At 35.2% G+C, this 19,533-nt stretch overlaps 1 protein-coding gene across 4 annotated transcripts in view; it reads right to left on the reverse strand.

Annotated features, from left to right (window-relative positions):
• The window catches only part of PLCE1 (phospholipase C epsilon 1), a 161,513-nt gene that overhangs the window by 35,246 nt on the left and 106,734 nt on the right, over positions 1-19,533 (reverse strand). For 2 of the 4 annotated variants that reach the window (XM_074874929.1, XM_074874928.1), the window contains exons 5-10: positions 9,043-9,188; positions 7,011-7,269; positions 6,113-6,321; positions 3,529-3,570; positions 1,183-1,849; positions 511-693 (exon numbers count right to left, since the gene is read on the reverse strand). In XM_074874929.1, coding sequence (XP_074731030.1) covers positions 511-693; positions 1,183-1,849; positions 3,529-3,570; positions 6,113-6,321; positions 7,011-7,269; positions 9,043-9,188 — 1,506 coding nt within the window. The remainder of the gene's footprint in view (positions 1-510; positions 694-1,182; positions 1,850-3,528; positions 3,571-6,112; positions 6,322-7,010; positions 7,270-9,042; positions 9,189-19,533) is intronic. The other 2 variants (XM_074874931.1, XM_074874930.1) reach the window with 1 other exon arrangement.

A 19,533-nucleotide genomic window follows, 5' to 3' on the forward strand; every position in this document is an offset into this window, starting at 1 on the left:
CCTCTCTCCTGGCTATTGCTGAAAGTGGTTGAGTCCAAGAAAAGAGAGGAGACTGCCAGACAAAGTCCAGTGTTCATGTCACCCAAGTAAGATAAAACTGTGTGCTAACCTCATATGGAATAACTGTGGTGATGTTTTTGGGAACATGAAAACAAAAAGAAGTAAAGAAACTGATACCAGCCTCCAAACATCACGTTGCATGTTAACATTTTTATTACCACCAATATTTTACCTTTATACTGAGGTAGCACCTAAAGGTCTCAACAAGATTCAGTTCCCTTCTGCTAGCCCCAGCACCTACATGTCCTGAGAATGCTTCAAGCATGAGAAAAGAAACCCAAACTATTGGAAAACAATAAGCCCAAAACATGAAACTACAATAAATAGTTTTAAAATTATCATCTAACTTCTTTTCTCTGGTTCAGAATACAGTTAGCTACACAGTAACTGTAGGAATGAAACAAATCAGCCAGATAAGCAACAAAATACGTGAACAACAAAATATTCTACCCTCATGAGGACTTTCTTCTTTTTCTTAGCTGTACTTATTCCCAAAGTGTTGTTTCTCTGTACACTAGGTTTCTCGGCACTTTTGGTGAGAGTTCCTGTGCTTGTGTTTCTTGCACTCCATCGTCTGCCTCCAAACAGTTCAACAGCCTGAGCCAAGGTGGGGCCTTCAAACCTTCCATCCTCCTACAAAAATTCTCAGCATTAACAAAACAAGGAGAATAAGAACAGACACATTTTCTTAAGCAATAATATAGACATCTCTAAGGAACCAATGAAAGACAAAACATCAAAAGCAGGCAATTTTTAATTACTGCATGAATACAAGAGGGTATTTCATTTGCTATTTTGGGGGTTTTTTTGGTCCTCACTCTCATCACTCAGCACCCTTTTCAAGTACAGTCATTGCTTTTTCTTTAATAAAATATTTATTCCAAAACTCCAAGCATATGAAAAGCTTCACAATAAAAAAAGGTTTAACTTCAGTGTATTGAAAACATGCAAGGTTTGACAGAACATTATGTGGAGAATCTGATCTGACTTAAGCCGTGTTACAAAGTTGGAGATTTGGTGGTCGTCTTTAATCTTAGCTTAATTATAACAGAAACTAATTGCATTACATCAAGTTATTCGCAGGTTTGAACTTTTCTTATACAAAATCACAGCATTTCTTACCTGGTAAAGGCTGACATACTGTTTCCGTAGCCACTGTAGTCTTTGATCAGGGAATCTCCTCATTTTTCTTACAGCTTTAGTCAATTCCAGCAATCCATCATATAGCATTCTTGCGGTATATTTTGGAGCAACAAAGTGCAGCAACTTATTATCAGTAGTCTGAAGTCCATAAAGTAGTGTTATACCATTTTCTTCAAGGGACATATTACAAAGTTTATTTTGAACACACACAGTGTGCATATCAATGCCAGAGTGTCCCATATATACAGCCTTGGCTGAAAACAAGTCCAAAAAACCTTCCATCAGTCCAGTATTACCAAGAAACTGGTATTTACCAAGCTCAGCAGTATTACTCAGCACACTCAGTTTTGCCTTAGCATTTGCAGGGCAAACCGTTGTGGGTTTTGTCCAAGTCAAAGTACTATTGTCAGGCTGAAGTTGAAGAAAGCAACGTGCCGAGAGATGTGTCTCCTGGTCATAATGAATGACAGTTGCCCCTTGTTGCATGAACTGATGGACATCAGCTCTTATAGATAACACATACCAGGGAATGAGTTCTATCCCATGGCAGAAAGCTTTTTGCTGCTCTTCTGTTGAATTTGTGTCCCACTCCTTCAACTGCTCAAATATATCACTTTCAGAATCTGAAAGATCTCCGATTATAAATCTGTATGTGATCAAAAATGAGAGACTTGTATTTAGTGATACATGTGCTGATTTGTTATAATTGATGATTTTTTTTTCTGCTGTAGTTTAAATAAAAAGAATACTATCATCACTATATAATTTGGATTACAGGAACATCTGTAGTTTTTACAGTATTACCATTTACGTTATTGCAATTTTGAATTAATTAATAGATGCGGCTACAATTAATTACAACTCCTGTAACAATATAATTATATTTGCTTTAGAACTTTCCAAACATTACATTAACAAGAAAAACCATCTATTTGGATCCTAAAGCCAAGTGATTCCAGTTTCTAAATCCACAGCATAAGAATGCTTCAGTTGAAATATCAAATACCATATGTGGAAAGTTAGCAGGATCTAGTGGATTGAAGACAGGACTTTTAATGCTCTCTTCTATTATTGATTTTATGTGCAGATCTTTCACATTATATAATTCTCTGATTAACACTTGTAAAATAGTAGTTAGAATACATACCTTCCTCATAAGAATGCAGCAAGAATTTTATCAGATACTTGCCCTTAGAAAACTTAATTTTACTTAAGCAAAATATTCACATGAAACTTGTATGCAGCAACCAAAATTTTTGAAATATTTTACCATAATTAGAAACAGTAGATACAGAGCAACAATACTGAACTAATAAATAAGGTAGTTTAAATAAAACTTCTTCCCTGCAGAAGCTTCTAACATGTATGAATGCACAAACGTTCAATATTTTGATACTGCTTTAATAAACTTAGTTTTCCTAAGGATATCCAGCCAGTAAAATCCAAACCAGCTTCTTCTGCATATTCTTCAAGGCATCTTGCCCTAATACCCTCAGTGTTTCCCCTTCATATCACCACAGCACTCTCAGCTCCTGCCTGTATCCTACCAGCTGAGCAAAAGACAGTTCATGCTGTGACTTGTTCCCAGTCACACATACTATTGCCCTAAGTTAAACTCACATACTATCTCCCTAAGCTAAGCAACATGGATAACCATTAGCACCTCCTCAAATTCTTCTCTACTCAGGCCACTAATTAATTTGAATTTTCCCCTTATTCCACATATCAATTTAATTATTCCCCTACAAATTTATTAATCGGTGAGATCTCTACCTCTCTGTCAAATTTAGCAAAAAGGTGACCAACAGGCTGAAGATTTATTGCCTGTGCTGAGGGGACTGACAAAGGTAGAATAATTGCATCAGCCTTGACTGTAGCTCTATTTCCTTAAGAAATATTCCTAAAAATAAAGGTCATGCATTATAACTGAGCTGGTATAAGCCATCACAGCAGAGTCTTACCAGACACACGTACATTAAAATATTTACCTGTCTAATACAAGATTAGGATTTTCAAACTAAACAAACAACTAAAGCAGCACTTTCTCCTCCATGCCCTCAAAACAATCAAGTAAGTCTCTGCAAAAATGCTAGAAAATGTATTGTGAGACTAGATGCGCATGGCTGGAGGACTCTCATATAGGGAAGACAGAAATGGCAGAGCTTCATTTATGCCTTATTTCATGTTTGATAGCACTAGCATGCTGCGGATTAAAACGTACAAGCAGGTAAGCCAAGCACACACACATAATCATATACAGAAACATAACCTCTGACATGAGCTGCCAAAAGCAACACAGCTATCAGTTACTGAAAACACACTTACAGAACTCGGTTTGAATCAGCAGCTTTCTTTACATGTGCTGCACTGAGATGCAAGAAGTGAAAAGAAAGAATAAAGGAAACATTAAAACAGATTGCAGTTTTAGAGAGGAAAATTGCATTGGATACAAAAAGGAAAGAACTTGAGGTTTTCTCCTATTACTTTAAAAGGTATTTACTGTAATTAGGAAAATTTAAAAGTGGAGATCAAGATAATGAAGTGATGCAATAAAGTTTAGAGTATCTTGACAGGTCATCTGATTAACAATTCTATAAAAACTGTATTTCAAACTTGCAATTTTTTGTCATTTCCTGCCTACCTTTATTTGAGAACTGTCAAGACAGAGTTCTACTAAAGATTAAAGGTTTCTATTTATCTGGCATGTACAGAAATTCAGGGTGATTAGACAGGTCACTGATTAGAGAGTGATAGAGTTTATTTGCTAACACAACTAGGAAAGTAATTATACCCACTACCCACTGATTTTATTAGATGCCTTTCATTTTCTTCAGATCAAACTAACCTACCAGCTTTGATGAGTTCATGTTCCACAATACTAATCCAAATCAGCAGAAGGCAAACTAATTAAAAATCTCCCTTGCAATTTCAAAGTAAAGTAATGAGAAACACGTTATACAGTGTATTTTTCCATCTTTATGACCGCAATACTACTATTGTCAGGTAATACATAATCATTATAAAATTTGGATTTTATAATACTGTATGCAAATATGCCTCAGGTCTCACAAGAAAGACGCCTAAGTTTCTTCTTCAGATGTTCACAGCATCAAAAATAAACCGAATATTGCAGCCTTCATACATCAGGGACAAAAGAATACGGACCTTCTATCTCAGCAGCAATTTGTTCCTGTGCCTCACCCAGATCTCTGACTGCCCAGGAAGGAGATGGCAGGTAAATAATGGATTTCCAAAGTCTATGAGGTACTTCAGCTAAATTAATACTTTCAGAAGTATTTTTCTACAAGTCATTATATTGTTAAAATCAGTGCTTACTCCACCAGAATTCCAGATACTGAGTAGTTAGTAGCCTGAATTAGGAAACATAACTTTAATTACCAATCTGCAGCTCTGTTCATTTAAATTTTAAACTTTCATTCCACTGTCTTTTCTTTCCATTTAATTTCTACTGTATTAGAGTGGAACCTACTGAATTATATTTAAATATAAAGCATGAACAACTAATTTACCAAGAACTGATTTCATTAACACATAATAAAGAGAACTTATTTTTCTCCATACTGTTCTTTTATATTTAAATTCTACTTTGTTCATCCAAGTGAAATGTCAATCTCCCTAGCTTATTATCCATTTGAACTGTGAGTTGCAAGCTGATTTTAAAGCATACTAATTAACAAAAAAAATTCCTTGAAGAATTATTTGAACTGAGGTAAGTCAAAAGACAACATAATTGGACAGAGAAGTGGGTCTGTCTTTCTTGGCTTAATCTACTGCTCCACTTTCCAGAAGCAACTGAAGCCAGATGTGAATAATTCTATTAGAAACCATTCTTTCAGGAGATAATTATTATTTATTTGAAATTAAATTTAGAATTGCATGTTAATGAAATAAATGCATTTAAAACAGGAAGATGGTAGTTCCTTCTCAGGCAGTCAGTTATTAGATTTTATGTGTAAGTAGCTGAAACATGTTGGATACTTCTGAACATGTGGATATTTCTGATACACATTATCAATGAAATAACCCAAGCAGTGACCTAACTATGTTCTTTTATGCAAGCCCTCATATAATTTTACAGCGCTTCACCTCTGAACAGTACAGTTCTGTTACTTAATTTGAAGTTACTCTAACACAGTTACTTAGTTCAAAGCTGACCCACCTGTGTCTATAAGGGCTGCCACTGCACTGCAAAGCAACATTCTAGAAGACCAAGTGATGTCTTAAACTTTGCATCTACCCTATTTCTTGCTGGTGAATAGCACAGAATATACCAGGTCTTTGAAGTGAAAATCTGAGATTACTGAATACTGGGTTTTTCTACATGGGGCCCAATTAAGTAAACTTCTGTGCAGAATAGAAGAACTACAGCAACCTGAAAATTCAAAACATGTACTGACTTACAAATGTTTTCTGGACATAATTCAAAAGCCTGAAATGAACATGTCCTTAAAAGAAGAGCTCTTTTGAAGGATAATAAATAACCTTTATTTTGAAGGGGGAGAACGCTGCCCAAGCATGCAGAATATAATGTTCTGAGCTCTGATAACAGATATGTCCTGGTGCTATTCCTGTCACCACAGATCAAAATTGTAATCGTAACTGTGGATTTTTAAAGCTCTGTGTGTAAGACGAAAAGGATTTACCCTTATCGTAAGAGGAAGTAATTACATCATGAGGGAAAATATAGCTATACAGAGAGTTTCTAAGCATTTGAGTATCAAATACTTAGCATAACTGCACGGGAGAAAACTTCTGAATTGGAAGAGGATTAATACAAGGGAAGATGTTAAAGTTGCCCTTATTTCTAAAAGCGAGCCTTGGTAAAAAGAAATTAAAGACTAAAAACATGAAATATACAGGTGATGATAGAAAATAAAATGAGACCTACTGGTACCGGTTTTTGTCCTTCAAAGAGTTTTTTCTTGAATTGCTCCCTTCACTAAAATTGTCTTCACCCTCTTCAGATTCCAAACTGCGATTGCAGCTCCGAATAGTTTGAAATATATTGTTTGCTGTTGATTCTTTTTCTGGATTATTTAAACCATCTTGGCCTACTCGTTGCAAGAAGTTATCTTGTCCACTGTAATCTGAAACAAACTAGAGATAACTAAAAGATTAATATAGTAATAAATAAAATATTGTGTCACTGACTTCTCACTGGAAAAATTTTTACAAGAATTAAGAATATTTAGCACATATTTCCTATTAGCTTCTAATGGGATTTTGTACCTACTTCCAATCCTAAACAAACCAAATCACTGCAGAAATCAAGTAACATAAGTTACAGTAACTCCTGAAAACTTTTTAAAAGCCTCAGTCTTAATCTTTTCATGTAACAGGGGCATTTTTCTTTTAAAACCAAAATGATAAAACTGAAAGGAGTTGCTTCTTTTCATAGACGAGAAGCTTCTGAATTCTGTTTTTAAGGAAATTAAAACCTTCCAATTCCCAATGAGTTAATTGGAAGGTCAGAGTATTTAACCGAAAATAGTTACATCTTTAAGGATTTAGGTACTTTACCCAAAGTATAAACATGATCCTTTGGTACTAACCTTAATTTCTTAGTACTCTGCTACTGAACTAGGTATAAACAACCAAATCTAAATTGCTACAGTAACTATGGGAATTAGATTGAGGTCCATGTAACTGAACAGTTTGGTAACAGCCTAGTTTAGAAATCTTTAATTAGATAGTGACTTCATACAAAATAATATAATATAAAATAATATGAAATAAAGCACTGGATGGCTATGAACATAACCTCTTAGAATATCAATCTCATTTACCTCTAAAGTTTCGTCCTGGGAGTTATATCGTGGACAGAGTCTGATAAGGCTTGATGCTCCATCCAAAACTTCACAAAGCTCTTTTAAAAATACACCACAGAAAGGAACGACTTTACAGCCTGGAATATTGAGTGCCCGGTTAACCACTTTCCTGTATTCAGATGATGACTCATGTTGTGCCATAGCATCTTTCAGACTTCGCATGGTTTCAATATCAGACTGGTCCATAAATTGCCACATTTTCAAAACTTTTCTTGACCTATTGCAAAAAAAAGATCACAATATATTTATTAAAAAAATTAAAACCTATTTACATTAAACCAATTTACAACCAATTTGCGGGTTCAACACCGCAGCATATATGTAATATAGGAAATTACCATAATTACTCAGAAATTAATGAAGGAAATCAAGGTCATTATTTTTATGAGAATACTGCTTAGTGGACCATTTTTCCCCCTCTGAACTATTAAAGAGCAAAACTAAAAAGCAGAAACAAGCAGTCTGACCTACTGGTGTAACATTTGACATTTTAATAAAAGCTCAGCTTCATAAGACATACAATTAGGCTTTCTAACATTTTCATTGCGTCATTGCCTTAAATTTATAAGGGCCTGGGAAGAAATAAGAAAAGATTAAGGAAATGGCATAAAGATAAACCAGACGGTTTATTAAAAATTCCTTTAGTTGTATTATGAACAATCCATAAAGTTAGCAAAAGTTGGGGGGGGGGTAATTAAATTTATTTAAAATTATTTACATTGATTTTTTTTTTTCCATTTCACTCACAAAATTATTTATTTTCACAGAAATAAGTAAGTCAGGACCATGTTCCAGCTCTCAGGCATCAATGCAGTGCTGTAGTTGAAAAAAATCTTTGATTTCAAACAGAAACAGCTCCTGGTGCTCCCCGTGGGCTGCAAGTACTGCTGAGAGTTCTCTCACCTTCTGAGCTGTATGCGTCTATGAAGTGGTACAGCCTTTCTACCCATCCCTGGTCCCAGACATACCAACAGGTCTGTAGAAATGCTAACAGTAGAACATACTTAACCACACTTTCTGTCCCTGTCCCTGCTAATCAGCACTAGCCTTCCTCTCCTCTCTTTCCCTTGTGCTGTGCAGATGCATTAGAGATAAAATAAAGCCCTTAACTGGCTTTGCATTTTCACTCACAACTTACATGGCTTGGAGACTGTGGATGCATTCTGCTCAGAAAGACTCCCCATGCCTATGAGTGTTTCAAATGTGTTTTATAAACCAAAAATGTAAACAAATAGCTCAATGAGAATCCTTACTAAACCACAAAGAGCAACAATACACACACTTTAAAGCTCTGTTACACAAATATGATATACAAGGAGGGTCAAAGCTAAGAGATGGGAAATCTGATCTTAACTCTTCTCTGTTCAGTCCAATTTGCTGCCCTCTGAACTGTCCGTGCAAAGGCACTGCTTTCCTCCAGGTCTAGCTATATAGATAAGATCATAACAGCATGAGATTCAAACATCAGTCAGTATAAGTAAATTGAAGGCGTTAAAAAAAGGAAGTTTAGCTGTTTCGGTTTGTTGGGGCTTTTTGTTGTTTTGGGTTGGTTGTTTTTTTTCTGCAATTTAAGACTGGCTCTTTTAGAATTTTAGAACAATTTTAGAATTGTTACCACAATTATGTTTCACTTGTGTTCTGGAAACTCCAACCCCAAGTTACGTTAGTTTTAGTTGATTCGATAAACCACAACTGCTTTCCCATCTTCTTTTCATATTTTAAAAATTTCTGTTGAAAAAAAAAAGTATGTTTTCTAATACAACATTTAGCATGTACTGGGAAAACTGATGGTGTCTCCAGAGCATTTTGAAAAAAACAGCTTTTAGCATGCTTCATTTTTCCAAAAGGGATTACTAGAAAGTCACAGGGTGAGATGATATGATTTAGCCATGGATTTCTGTTTAGTCCATTGTTCTCCAGAGACATCTGCTTAACAGAAGCTGCAGTGTAACCTATCACTGAAAAGCCGCTTAAAAAGAGTTGCCAGTACCTTAGCCCTGCCAGAAATTCCATTACAGCATTGTAGTTGCCCATATTCCAGCAGCATTTTGCCACATGTACTAAATATGAGAAGACTTCTCGTTTCTCCTCCATAGAACCTGCAGTCAGGATCAGCCAGGTAACCCACGAGCTCACCTTGTAAAATAAAATGGACAGTACAGTCAGCCAAAGCAATGTCACTTGAAGCATTCATGCACACTTGATGGATAACATGGGGGTTTTTTGGTTTCCTTCTGTCAGGAGGGTGTCAAAATTCGACTTATACACTCACGGCCAAACCACATATGCATTGCAAACACACCTTACACACAGACGTACTCGCATTACAACAGTTAAATCATTAACTACTCTAGAAATACTCATATTAAACAAAAAAAATACCGTATTTTAATATAGATATTCTGAATATGCATTCAGGCCATGAAAGAAAATGGACAGCTTAAGGTAAGTGCTGTCTTCTAAGGCTGCCAGAGAGATCTGCAGTGTAAATTCTCATTAACAGAGCTTGCAAAGCTCAGCCTCACACCAAATAACCCTTGTTCTTACAACATGGACAGTGAAAGTTGATACATTGAAATTTTGATTTTCACTTAATTTCACAAAACTGGTAATTGTATTTAATGTATGGATTTGATAATTCTTATATGCACTGAGCATTTAAAATAATTCACATTAGCTATTTGCAAGATCACAAATCAAGTAAAAAAAAAACCACCCCACCTTCCTCAGTGTGACCATATTACCAACTTCTGTTCAGTGATTAATTAATGCCAGAATCAGAAATTAACTTAGTACATGATTCTGTTTGTATTTAAACAAATAAAAAGCAAACCTTCATTTCATCAGTGTGCAGATATTCTTTCCAGTCTATGTTCCCACAACATCCATAAAAAGTAGCTGTATTTCACATGGAAACCTAATTTAAACCAACTGTTCCATTTTACAATATGATTCCCTGAGGGCTTGAATTTTGTCATTGTGTAAACACTTAGGAAGTAATAAACATGATTTGTTTACTGACACAAGTTCCATTCTTTGGTCCTGAAGGATTCAAGTGTTTACAGACAATACCAGTGTGAGGAGAGGCTTATAAAAATTACAGAATGTTAGTTCACCCCTCACAAGGCATAGACTTTTATTTAAAAAGCCAAGCATGCAAAATAAAATGTAAATGCTTTAGTACTAACAGGAAAAAAACCACTACAAATATATAGGGCTTCCATTTATGCAAGTCTATACAGACATAGTGTTCTGAGCCTCTCGATCCTGAGAGAGAACAATCAAAGAATATGAAAAATATAACTTACTGTTTAATCTTTCTGATGCCCAAATCAATCAAGAACAATGAGAAATGTGTAGATGAGAAGACAAGCCATAGCTCCTATATATGCAATGTGTATGTGTGTACAAAACTCCCACATTTTTAAGACTGAATTCCTGAAGAAATGAGGTTATAGAATCATTCTGTCCTTCCTGCAGTGAGGACATACTCAGGAGTGCATGCCCCAGAGATGGGGATGCTCTAATGGGATTGTGAGGATCAGGGGACAACAGACCTATTAAGAAACAAGTGCTCCACATGCTCTAGCCCTCATTGAACAACTTGTGTATGGAAGACGAGAGCTGGAAGAAATGCACTGCAAGACTAGTGATAATTGAAAGAAAACAGGTTAATGGCTGTTTCAGTAATTACTGTACATTTTTATAACACGTAACAACAGAAAATATTAGGAACAGATAATAGGTACAGAGAGTTTTCAACAAAGGTAGAACAAGTACCAGGGTCCAATGTCGTACATGTAAACATGCTCAAGAAGCCTTCCCAAACACAGCCTTAATGCACTGTCACTGCAGAGGCCACAATACAAAAATAAATAAATAAAAACTATTAATATTGGCTGCCCTATACGAGATATATCTAATTGCTGCACCAGCTCTGTATGAGAATTTGAATTTAGCTGAAATTTTATTTGAAGTGCTCAATTGGTTATTCCTAAAATGTAAAAACTGAATCAATAAAGAAGTGTATACCTGAAGAGCATGAAGGTATGGAAATATGCAAAAAAAAAAAAAAAAAAAAACCAAACAGAGCACTGCATGACACGGGGCAAACAAGGGCAAAACCAAAATAAAAGATAATAAAATAAACGCATTAAAAAACTTAGAAATTGTGAAACAAAACAGTTAAATCTGTGATTCAAGGTTGGCATAGATTCGTTTGTGTATGCTGGAATGAAATTACATATTGCTTTTGGATATTATTCCTATTTTCCAGAAATGGCTCTGTTAGGGAATGCAAATGCTAAACATGCAATCTCACCAAAAAATTAATATTTTTTTGGCATGAAATACCAAGTGTGGCAATGACAGTTTGATTAATATGTGTTTAAACATTTTAAAGAATAATATAATTTTAAACAGATCTGTTTTAATCTAAGGTAGTCAAGATGTAATAGTCAGAAGAAAACTATCAAAATTGAAAAGGAATGTCTAAAAAGGTAATTGAATTCAGACTCCCCACTAAAAAGCAACCTTGAAACTAGGACAGTCACTTGTTAAAATTTTATTTAATAGAGAGTTTAGGACTGCTATAAACAGTTATGATGAACTCTTACAAACACTCTGTAAAAGCAAACAAAAAATGATAAAGGTCAGCATGAACAAGCCTTTGCAGCCTCGAGATGGCGTATGTATATGTAAGAGCAAAATAAGGGTGCAGGCAGTAAGTCTCCCATGAAGTTTATGCTCACTCCTCTTGCAGTACAAGAATAGACTTACAGGAAGAGTAGAAAACATTTTTAAAATCTTTCGCTAAACAAGAAGGAAAAATAAAGTGTCTGAATCTCTAAATTTTAAAACAGAATGGGTAAAGGCAGATAAAATGGATTGGGCAGACTCAGGGGACAGAACTGAGCATCTAAAGATACAACCCACTCCTGAAAAATAATGAACATGCCTGTTTTAGAAACATCAGTATTTTCATTTTTCCTAGAGATCGGGAAAAGTGTGAGGAGCAGGCTGGGATACTTCAGTCAGATGTAGGTAAGGGAAAACTTAATTCATATCATTTTATGTATTGATGGATTTAAGATGAAACAGAATTGGATTTAAGATGAAACAGAATTGATCTTCTAGATATGCTACAGGCTGTTTTGACTTACCATTTTTTATGTCATATCTAGCAGAAACCAGGAGTATAAATTGATCTTTCTGGTGGTTCTGAATAGCACCAGGTCTCCATAAAGTTTTTCTATGAATTATTCAACTAATGGTTGGACTAGATGATCTTCAATGTCTTTTCCAACCTAGATGATTCTGTGATTCAGAGACTGTTAGTTGATTAATCTGAACATGCCATAGAGTCCCCAGAAAGGGGGATTATGGACTTCTCAAAAAGCATAATAGCCTGGTGCCCCAAAACTGATTTCTTGGAAGGTTTCATCAGTCTGAGACTAGAACAGAGATGATTAAAATGCAACAGTACTGTCAGAAAGGAGGGAGCAGAGGAAAGGAGCTGTGAGCAAAGGTTGTCTCCTTTCATTCAGTGGGGTTTCTGCCGAGTGCTGTGCTTAACACCTGCAACAGTTTTTCTGCTCCTGTTTTTTTTAGTGAAGACAGCTGGAAAGGGAAGAGAATTCAGTCAGATAACAGAGCTGAGGGGGCATTTCTCCAAAACTAAATGTGGTCCTGGAGCCCAGCTGGGAAACAAACACAGAATTAATAAGCAGAACTATCAGTTATCCACTTAAAATGCCATGGGGGATTCTTCTCATAGAAGTTTTGAAGGTGGGAGATCTGGTTGAATCAATAGGCTTTAAAGGCACAGAAAACTGAAGCTGAACCTGAGCTGATTGAGGTCACTTCCCAGCTCTGAACTCCCTGAAGATTTTATTCTGGCCAGGGAGATTGAACTGATGGATCCAAGAACTTTATCATGAAGAACAATCTTCTAAAGCTCTTCAATAAATGCACACTGGGATAGCTTGGGTATGGCATTCATTTGCGATGATTACTCATTATGTCCACAGCTAAAATGAATGACGTACAAACAACACTGAAATGTAAGTAAGTTGAAAGGACTGCGATCTTCAGGAAAAATCATGTATGACAGCTTAGAGGAAACAAGTATATTAATTAAACTATACTCAGTAAACATACTCTTTAATTTTGTGATTTATTGATAAATATGTGAGCAGTCCAGGGTATATCCTCAAAGGTATACCTCCACAGGAATCACCAACATTCTCAAATGACTGTATAGCTGCCACTGGATCCCCCAAATACCCAATACGTATATACTACATTTTTGCTGCCTGGGATGCATAAGCTTCCTCTGCACATACAGTATTCAAGAAATTACAAACTTTTCAAGATCTTCATTCAAATGAAATTTCAAAAGTGGGATTTCTCAGATGCTGTCTGAGCTGGACGCACCTCACACAAAAGAAAAGCATAAAACTCTGTATATGTACTTATTTCTTGGTGGCTACAGAATTGACCTGGAAGTTGAATTCAAAACTCTGTTTTTTCCACTTTGGCAAGCAAATAGCACAGACAGTATTTTGGAGTGGCAGAGTTTCTATGTCACTAAAACCAGGTGTTATCTCTATCTCCAAAAGGGGTTTTCTAGTAGGAGGAAGAGAGCAAAGGAAGCTTCATCCTGGCAGGCTCCGACTTCTGGACACTTCAACCAGTGGGATACGGATGGCATCCCCTCTTGCAGCAGTTCATTCTTGGTTGGCTTGCAGAGCTACCTCCGCAGCTGCATCACACCTGGGGAGCACCTAACCCGAGGATGAAGTACCATCAGGTAGCCAGCTGCCTAGTTCTCAGGCTGCCACTATAGCAGCATGAGGGCTTCACAGCTCAGGCAATGCCTGGACTAACTAGCTCCGGGACCACAGACAGCACACCCCTGCCGAAAGAGTGCGCAGTAGCAGCCTTGCCAAGAAGATCAAAATACATTGCGAGTATTCCTCAGAAAGAGCAGTAATGTTCTTTGGACAAAGTTTTTGTGTTAGACACCGCTTTAACATCAGGTCACAATCTACGTATCGACATACTAATCATTATTTCCTTAGTTTACTTTTTTTCACACTTGACTTACATAGTTCTGTTTATGTAACTCATTTTAAACTCCCTTCAGAACAGAAATCATCACAGCAAACCTATAATTAGATTTCCGCTGCACTGCTGATGAGTCTGAAAAGTATGAGAAAATGTATCCTGGCTTCATTACTATGATCCACATGATTGCAAGACACAAGAAAAGTCATAAATTAAAACATGATCCACTTAAACAAGTAGATAGTAACATCCGTCTCTTCATTCAGATGAATAAAAATAAGCGTCCTTCAGGATTACTGCATACTAATATTAAGTAGTAAACAAGCAAAATCAAATCAAATAGATACTTAGTTAAGATTTAAATATTCTCTGGTGCCCTAATACAGAGAAGAACTGGCAACGTTCTGCCAAATTAATTTCAGATATATTGTAAAGTAGCCCCATTTGGAAATTTTCAGAGGTGTAAGAGCCTCCTTCAAATCTGAGTCTGAGCACACAGGATCTGCCTCATGTCCAGGCAATGCAAACTGTAGCTGAGCAATGATCTCAAACACAGTAGTACAAAAAGATCTCTATAGTTCTAGATTTTTTGAAATTATCTTTTCATAGCACCTCTCACTATTGTAACTGCACTAAAATCTATTCTTTTCAATAAATTTTTTTTTAAGGTTTTTAGGCTTATCTTACTTTGATCAAAGTTTTCAAATAAATTAAAGTTAGATATTGCTAATGCATTTGGGAAAGGCATATTATAATTCACTGCCAATCTTCACATGTACTGTGAGTATTTTTAAGTCAGTGTCTGAGTCTCATTCAATGTTTCAACTTACTTAGAATTTTTCACAACTGTAGCAACAATAGACCTTTATTAAGGATAGAGAAACCTTCCTTTTTCAGGACATCACATTCCCAGAAGGCTCCAGACATTTCTGTTCTGCTTTTCAGACTTCCCTTTTCGTTTGTATTTCTTTTTAAAAGGCCATTAGACAGAAAAGTTTCTATAACTCAACTGATAGAATTAATTAAATTCAAAATTATAATAATTCATTCCTTTATATAGCTGCTAGAGAATGTATTCTGTGGGATTTTTTAAATGGGAATTAATTTATTGTTTATCTTTTATCAGAATGTAAATGCAGAGGTGGTATTGAGGGAGGAAACTATGAAGAATCTCCACCTGCACAGCCCAGTGTTTTGTCATTGGACTGCTTTACACTCATTTCCCCAGCTCTTAAGTTTATAAGACTTTTAAGCAATTCCCAAGCTACATACTTCAGTGGGCAATGCTGCATGGAAGAAATGATGTCTTCTATTTTTATATTACATTTTTTAGGAACTTCATAATACTTGAGAGATGAGGCTTTCAGAGGTGAAATTAGCAAACACAGCTGTCTACCTGAAGTTTAACACTTACCATTGCTAGCAAGTAAAATAAAATCTTTTGGCTTACCACAAAGTAACATTACAGTACATACCTTCTCCAGCACCTAACATAAAAATTAGCCATGGATATGTTTCTATAATAAATTGTAGCTGATTTAACTACTGACTACACTGGAGCGTAAGTATGTGTAAAGTATATGTAAGAGAAGTCCCTGATTACAAAACAAGTTGATTTTCCGGTTTTAATGATTTTGTTTGATACACTCAAGAAATTTAAGTAAAATCTCATGAACATGAATAATCCATGTAAAACAATAACCATCATCAGATATCACATAGTATTTATGGGAAGAGAGAAAAACATACATTACCTTGTTTAAAAGCAGAATTCTCAGTATATCAGTGTACTATGATTTCTCCCTCTTTAAAAAAAAAATTAAATCCATCTTTCACAACATTATAAAATCTTTCCACAAAGTAAAAGTGTTGTTGGGGGATATTATTCTTACAAAACTCTAAGGAGCAAATTCATTTTTGTGAGTCTTTTTAAAACACTAGCAGTATGCCGCATTAGCACTAATAGCCGGTACCACGAGTTCCTTTGCATTGCTAACTGTGCACAAACCCATCAGTGCATACAGATGAATATAAGGATCACAGTACATAACACAGAATTGGTTTATTTTACATTGGTTTCACTAAAGGTTCATTATTAAAATTTGGGGGCTTTTGGTATAATGTGCAACATAATTTTCAGATGCATTTTTAAAATTTGAGTATTTTAAATTGCACATCTTATGAACAGATGGTTCACTTTACATGCTTGAGTGAAATTATATAACCTTACAAAGAACATTTACCATTTTAAATCTGATTAAACACTATTCCAAACAAGGACTGGAAACAGTTTGATATTTGTACAAACATAATCTTTTTAAAAGTATTATGCAAACCCATTTAGGCATTGCAAAAAAATGCTGAACTAAGAGACAGAGTGCAATATTTATTTACATTCCATTATTTCAGTAAAATGATATGTCTCTGTTTTGCTATTGAGATTTGGATTTAAATTTGTGTTTTGAATGAACAATGAAGAAAACTTACACATTTAAACTATCATCAACTAGTGTCCTAAATAGCCATATTTTTAATTAACTTTACTGAATATAAGAATGACTTAGTGAATGATGAAATCACCCCAGTAGCAGTGCTATACTGTAGCAGTTCAAACATTTTTATATTCTTAGCTTATTCTCTGGCAAATCAATTTTTCCAAGAAATCATGTATTGAACATCTTATTTTGTATTTTCAGTTCTGTAGAGGGACTACATTCAGACAGCTGTTTGCATAATCATTCAGTCTGGTACAACTTTCAATCTAAGACATCACAATTGCTTTGTATGCTTATCTCAGCATGGAAAATTAAATGCTTAATTTTGTTTTAAGTTTTTATTGCTTTTCTTTTACTTGAAGCTGTGGCCAGAAAGATTAAGTTATAGGAGACTCTCTTCATGTCTATATAAAGTGACGCTTGAAATTATTTTAAATGTTTACATAAACATAAATGTTTACAACATGTACATTGAACTTGTGTTTCTGTGGTTGCTTTGCTGGTGAGAGGCAGAAGAGTGGCTTGGAGTAAAAGCCATAAAGGTGAAAGAGTCTGGGAGAGTAAAGATACAGAAAAAGAAACAGTGCCCTGGAAGACTGTGGCATACCATAAAGGTATGATTCAGAGTAAATACCACATGGCACTCAAGGTGAAGAAGCAGGGCGAACTCATAATACCAAACAGGAATCAGAGAAAATAACTAAATGAAGAAGAGAAAGGCACAGCAAGCAACAAGGAGAGATGAAAAAAATATGTCGTTATAGTTCTCAGGGTCCTAGAACACACTTAGGTACCATTTTCCTAATCTCTTCTCAGATGCCAGGGCTCTGCTAACTGCAGAATCTACATAATGGTTTCCTCCCACAGTTTTTATACATCCATGAAAACTAAGCTTCTGGTAGTCAGTGCTCTATCAGAGCAGAAAAATATGTTACTACTATTATGTGAACAATCCTAGAGAATCCAAAAGCCAATAGTTTTGCAAAGCTAGATGTTACTGTATTTCACTCTCCTTCTCCCATGCTAGCCACTAATACAGAAACAGCTTTTAATTACATTTAGTAACAGGAAAAAATATCTGTCTTTAGTTTGATCCACTGCTTTGCTCTGTCAAGACTCTATGATCAATTTGATATTATTAGAAGCAAATGAAATATCAGCTGGGTCTCGCTGATGAGTACATGCTGTGCCCAAGTCTCCACTAGCATATAACTACAGTTTTAATCAAACTTTCAAAGACTATGCACTTTATTTATAGTTGGTGATACTGAATGCGTGTAGCCCAAAATCTTCACGATAAATAAAAACTGAACAGCAAAACACCTTTTAATTATCTGTGTACATGTGGCAGAGGCTACAACAGAGCTTTGAATTCTTGTAGCACAGTAAAAAAAAAAAAAAGCTAAAAGGTAAAACATTTAAGAATATTTGAAATATCTACAGGTGGATTTGCTTCTTCCACTCCTATAAATCTGAATTAATTACTGAATTAAAGTTACATGCTATAAACCGGCACATGTAACAGACCCACAGTTTCTTCTCAAATACATCTAGCTTAGCAATATTCTTATTTATATAGGGATACTATGCATCCTTAAAATATACAAAACAATTCTTCTCTACCTGAAAAATATTTTAACACATGCTAATTTCTATCTTGCAACACTTTCACGTTTGGAACTATACACTTTCCAAAAATACAAGAAAAGTCCACCACTTTAAAGAAGGCTTTCCTTACTGTCTTCTGGCAATAAAGCCAGAATTGGAACAAACTTAGATTATTCTACCAAATTATTTAATAAAAATCTTATTTAGTCATCTGCTGTTGAAAATTTGAACCAAATCTATTCAGAGAATCTGAAACAAGGTTTTCTTCAAAACATTTATAAAGTAACAGAAGTACTGATACTAACAGGTAAGGAAATAAACAACATGAACAAGAATGTACAACACATGTAGGAACAAGATGTACAACACAAACAGAATTTCAGGTCAAATAGGTTACAGGGACAGAAATGTCATTCCCTCTCTCTGAGATCATTTGAAACCTTAGTCTGTTGCAAGAAGAAAGGGAGAGAAAAACCAACAGGATCCATTCACTCTAGTGCCCAATTTCCCTACAATACACTAATTAAAAAACAAAATTACTTTCCATGTTTTCAGTTTCTCTTTTGAATGTCTTCTGAAATATTACAGAGAATTTTTGTTAAGTTTTCTATACAGTACAGAGACAAGAGGTCAAAACACTGAAACTTTATGACAGCTGAGATTACGAATTGCCATCCTAGAAAATTAGGATGACCACTGGATCAATGAAAGTTTAGGAATATATCTGAGGCCTAAATGCATAAACAGTTAAACTTTTTCCTTTTAGTAATTTAACTTCTCTTTGGACTTTGTAAATTTATTAAATCTGATCTAAACTTAAGGATTAAAGAACAACTGAAAAAAACTGCATTTTATTCATAGTATTGTAAAAGAACATTTCCAATAAATAAATTTCAGCCACATTTAGATGTCTAAGATAGGGCATGCACTGCCTAGAAGAGCTGAAGATGCAGGTGATCACAATATAATTTTCTTTCCCTTTTTCATATCCAACAAAATTCGTGGTTTAGTTTTCAGTGTTTGATGCCACACTATTACATTACTCCAACAAAGTGATTTATTGGATCTGTTCTTCACATGGGAATTAGCACCTTGCTAATCGCAGAACACCAGGATGCATTTCTTCTTAAGCAAACCTATTTATTTATTTTCATTAACTCTGAAATGTGTGTATTTCAAATCCCTTAGAATCATGGTATCATTTCTCACAGTTCTGTTCTCCTCCTCATTAAATACTTGATAATTATTAGCTAGTAATCTATATTCTTTCTGCAGCATAGTATATAATCATAGTGATTTGGTAATACCTT

This window comes from Strix uralensis, chromosome 7 (genome assembly GCF_047716275.1).
Source record: "Strix uralensis isolate ZFMK-TIS-50842 chromosome 7, bStrUra1, whole genome shotgun sequence".
In the NCBI taxonomy this organism is placed as follows: domain Eukaryota; kingdom Metazoa; phylum Chordata; class Aves; order Strigiformes; family Strigidae; genus Strix; species Strix uralensis.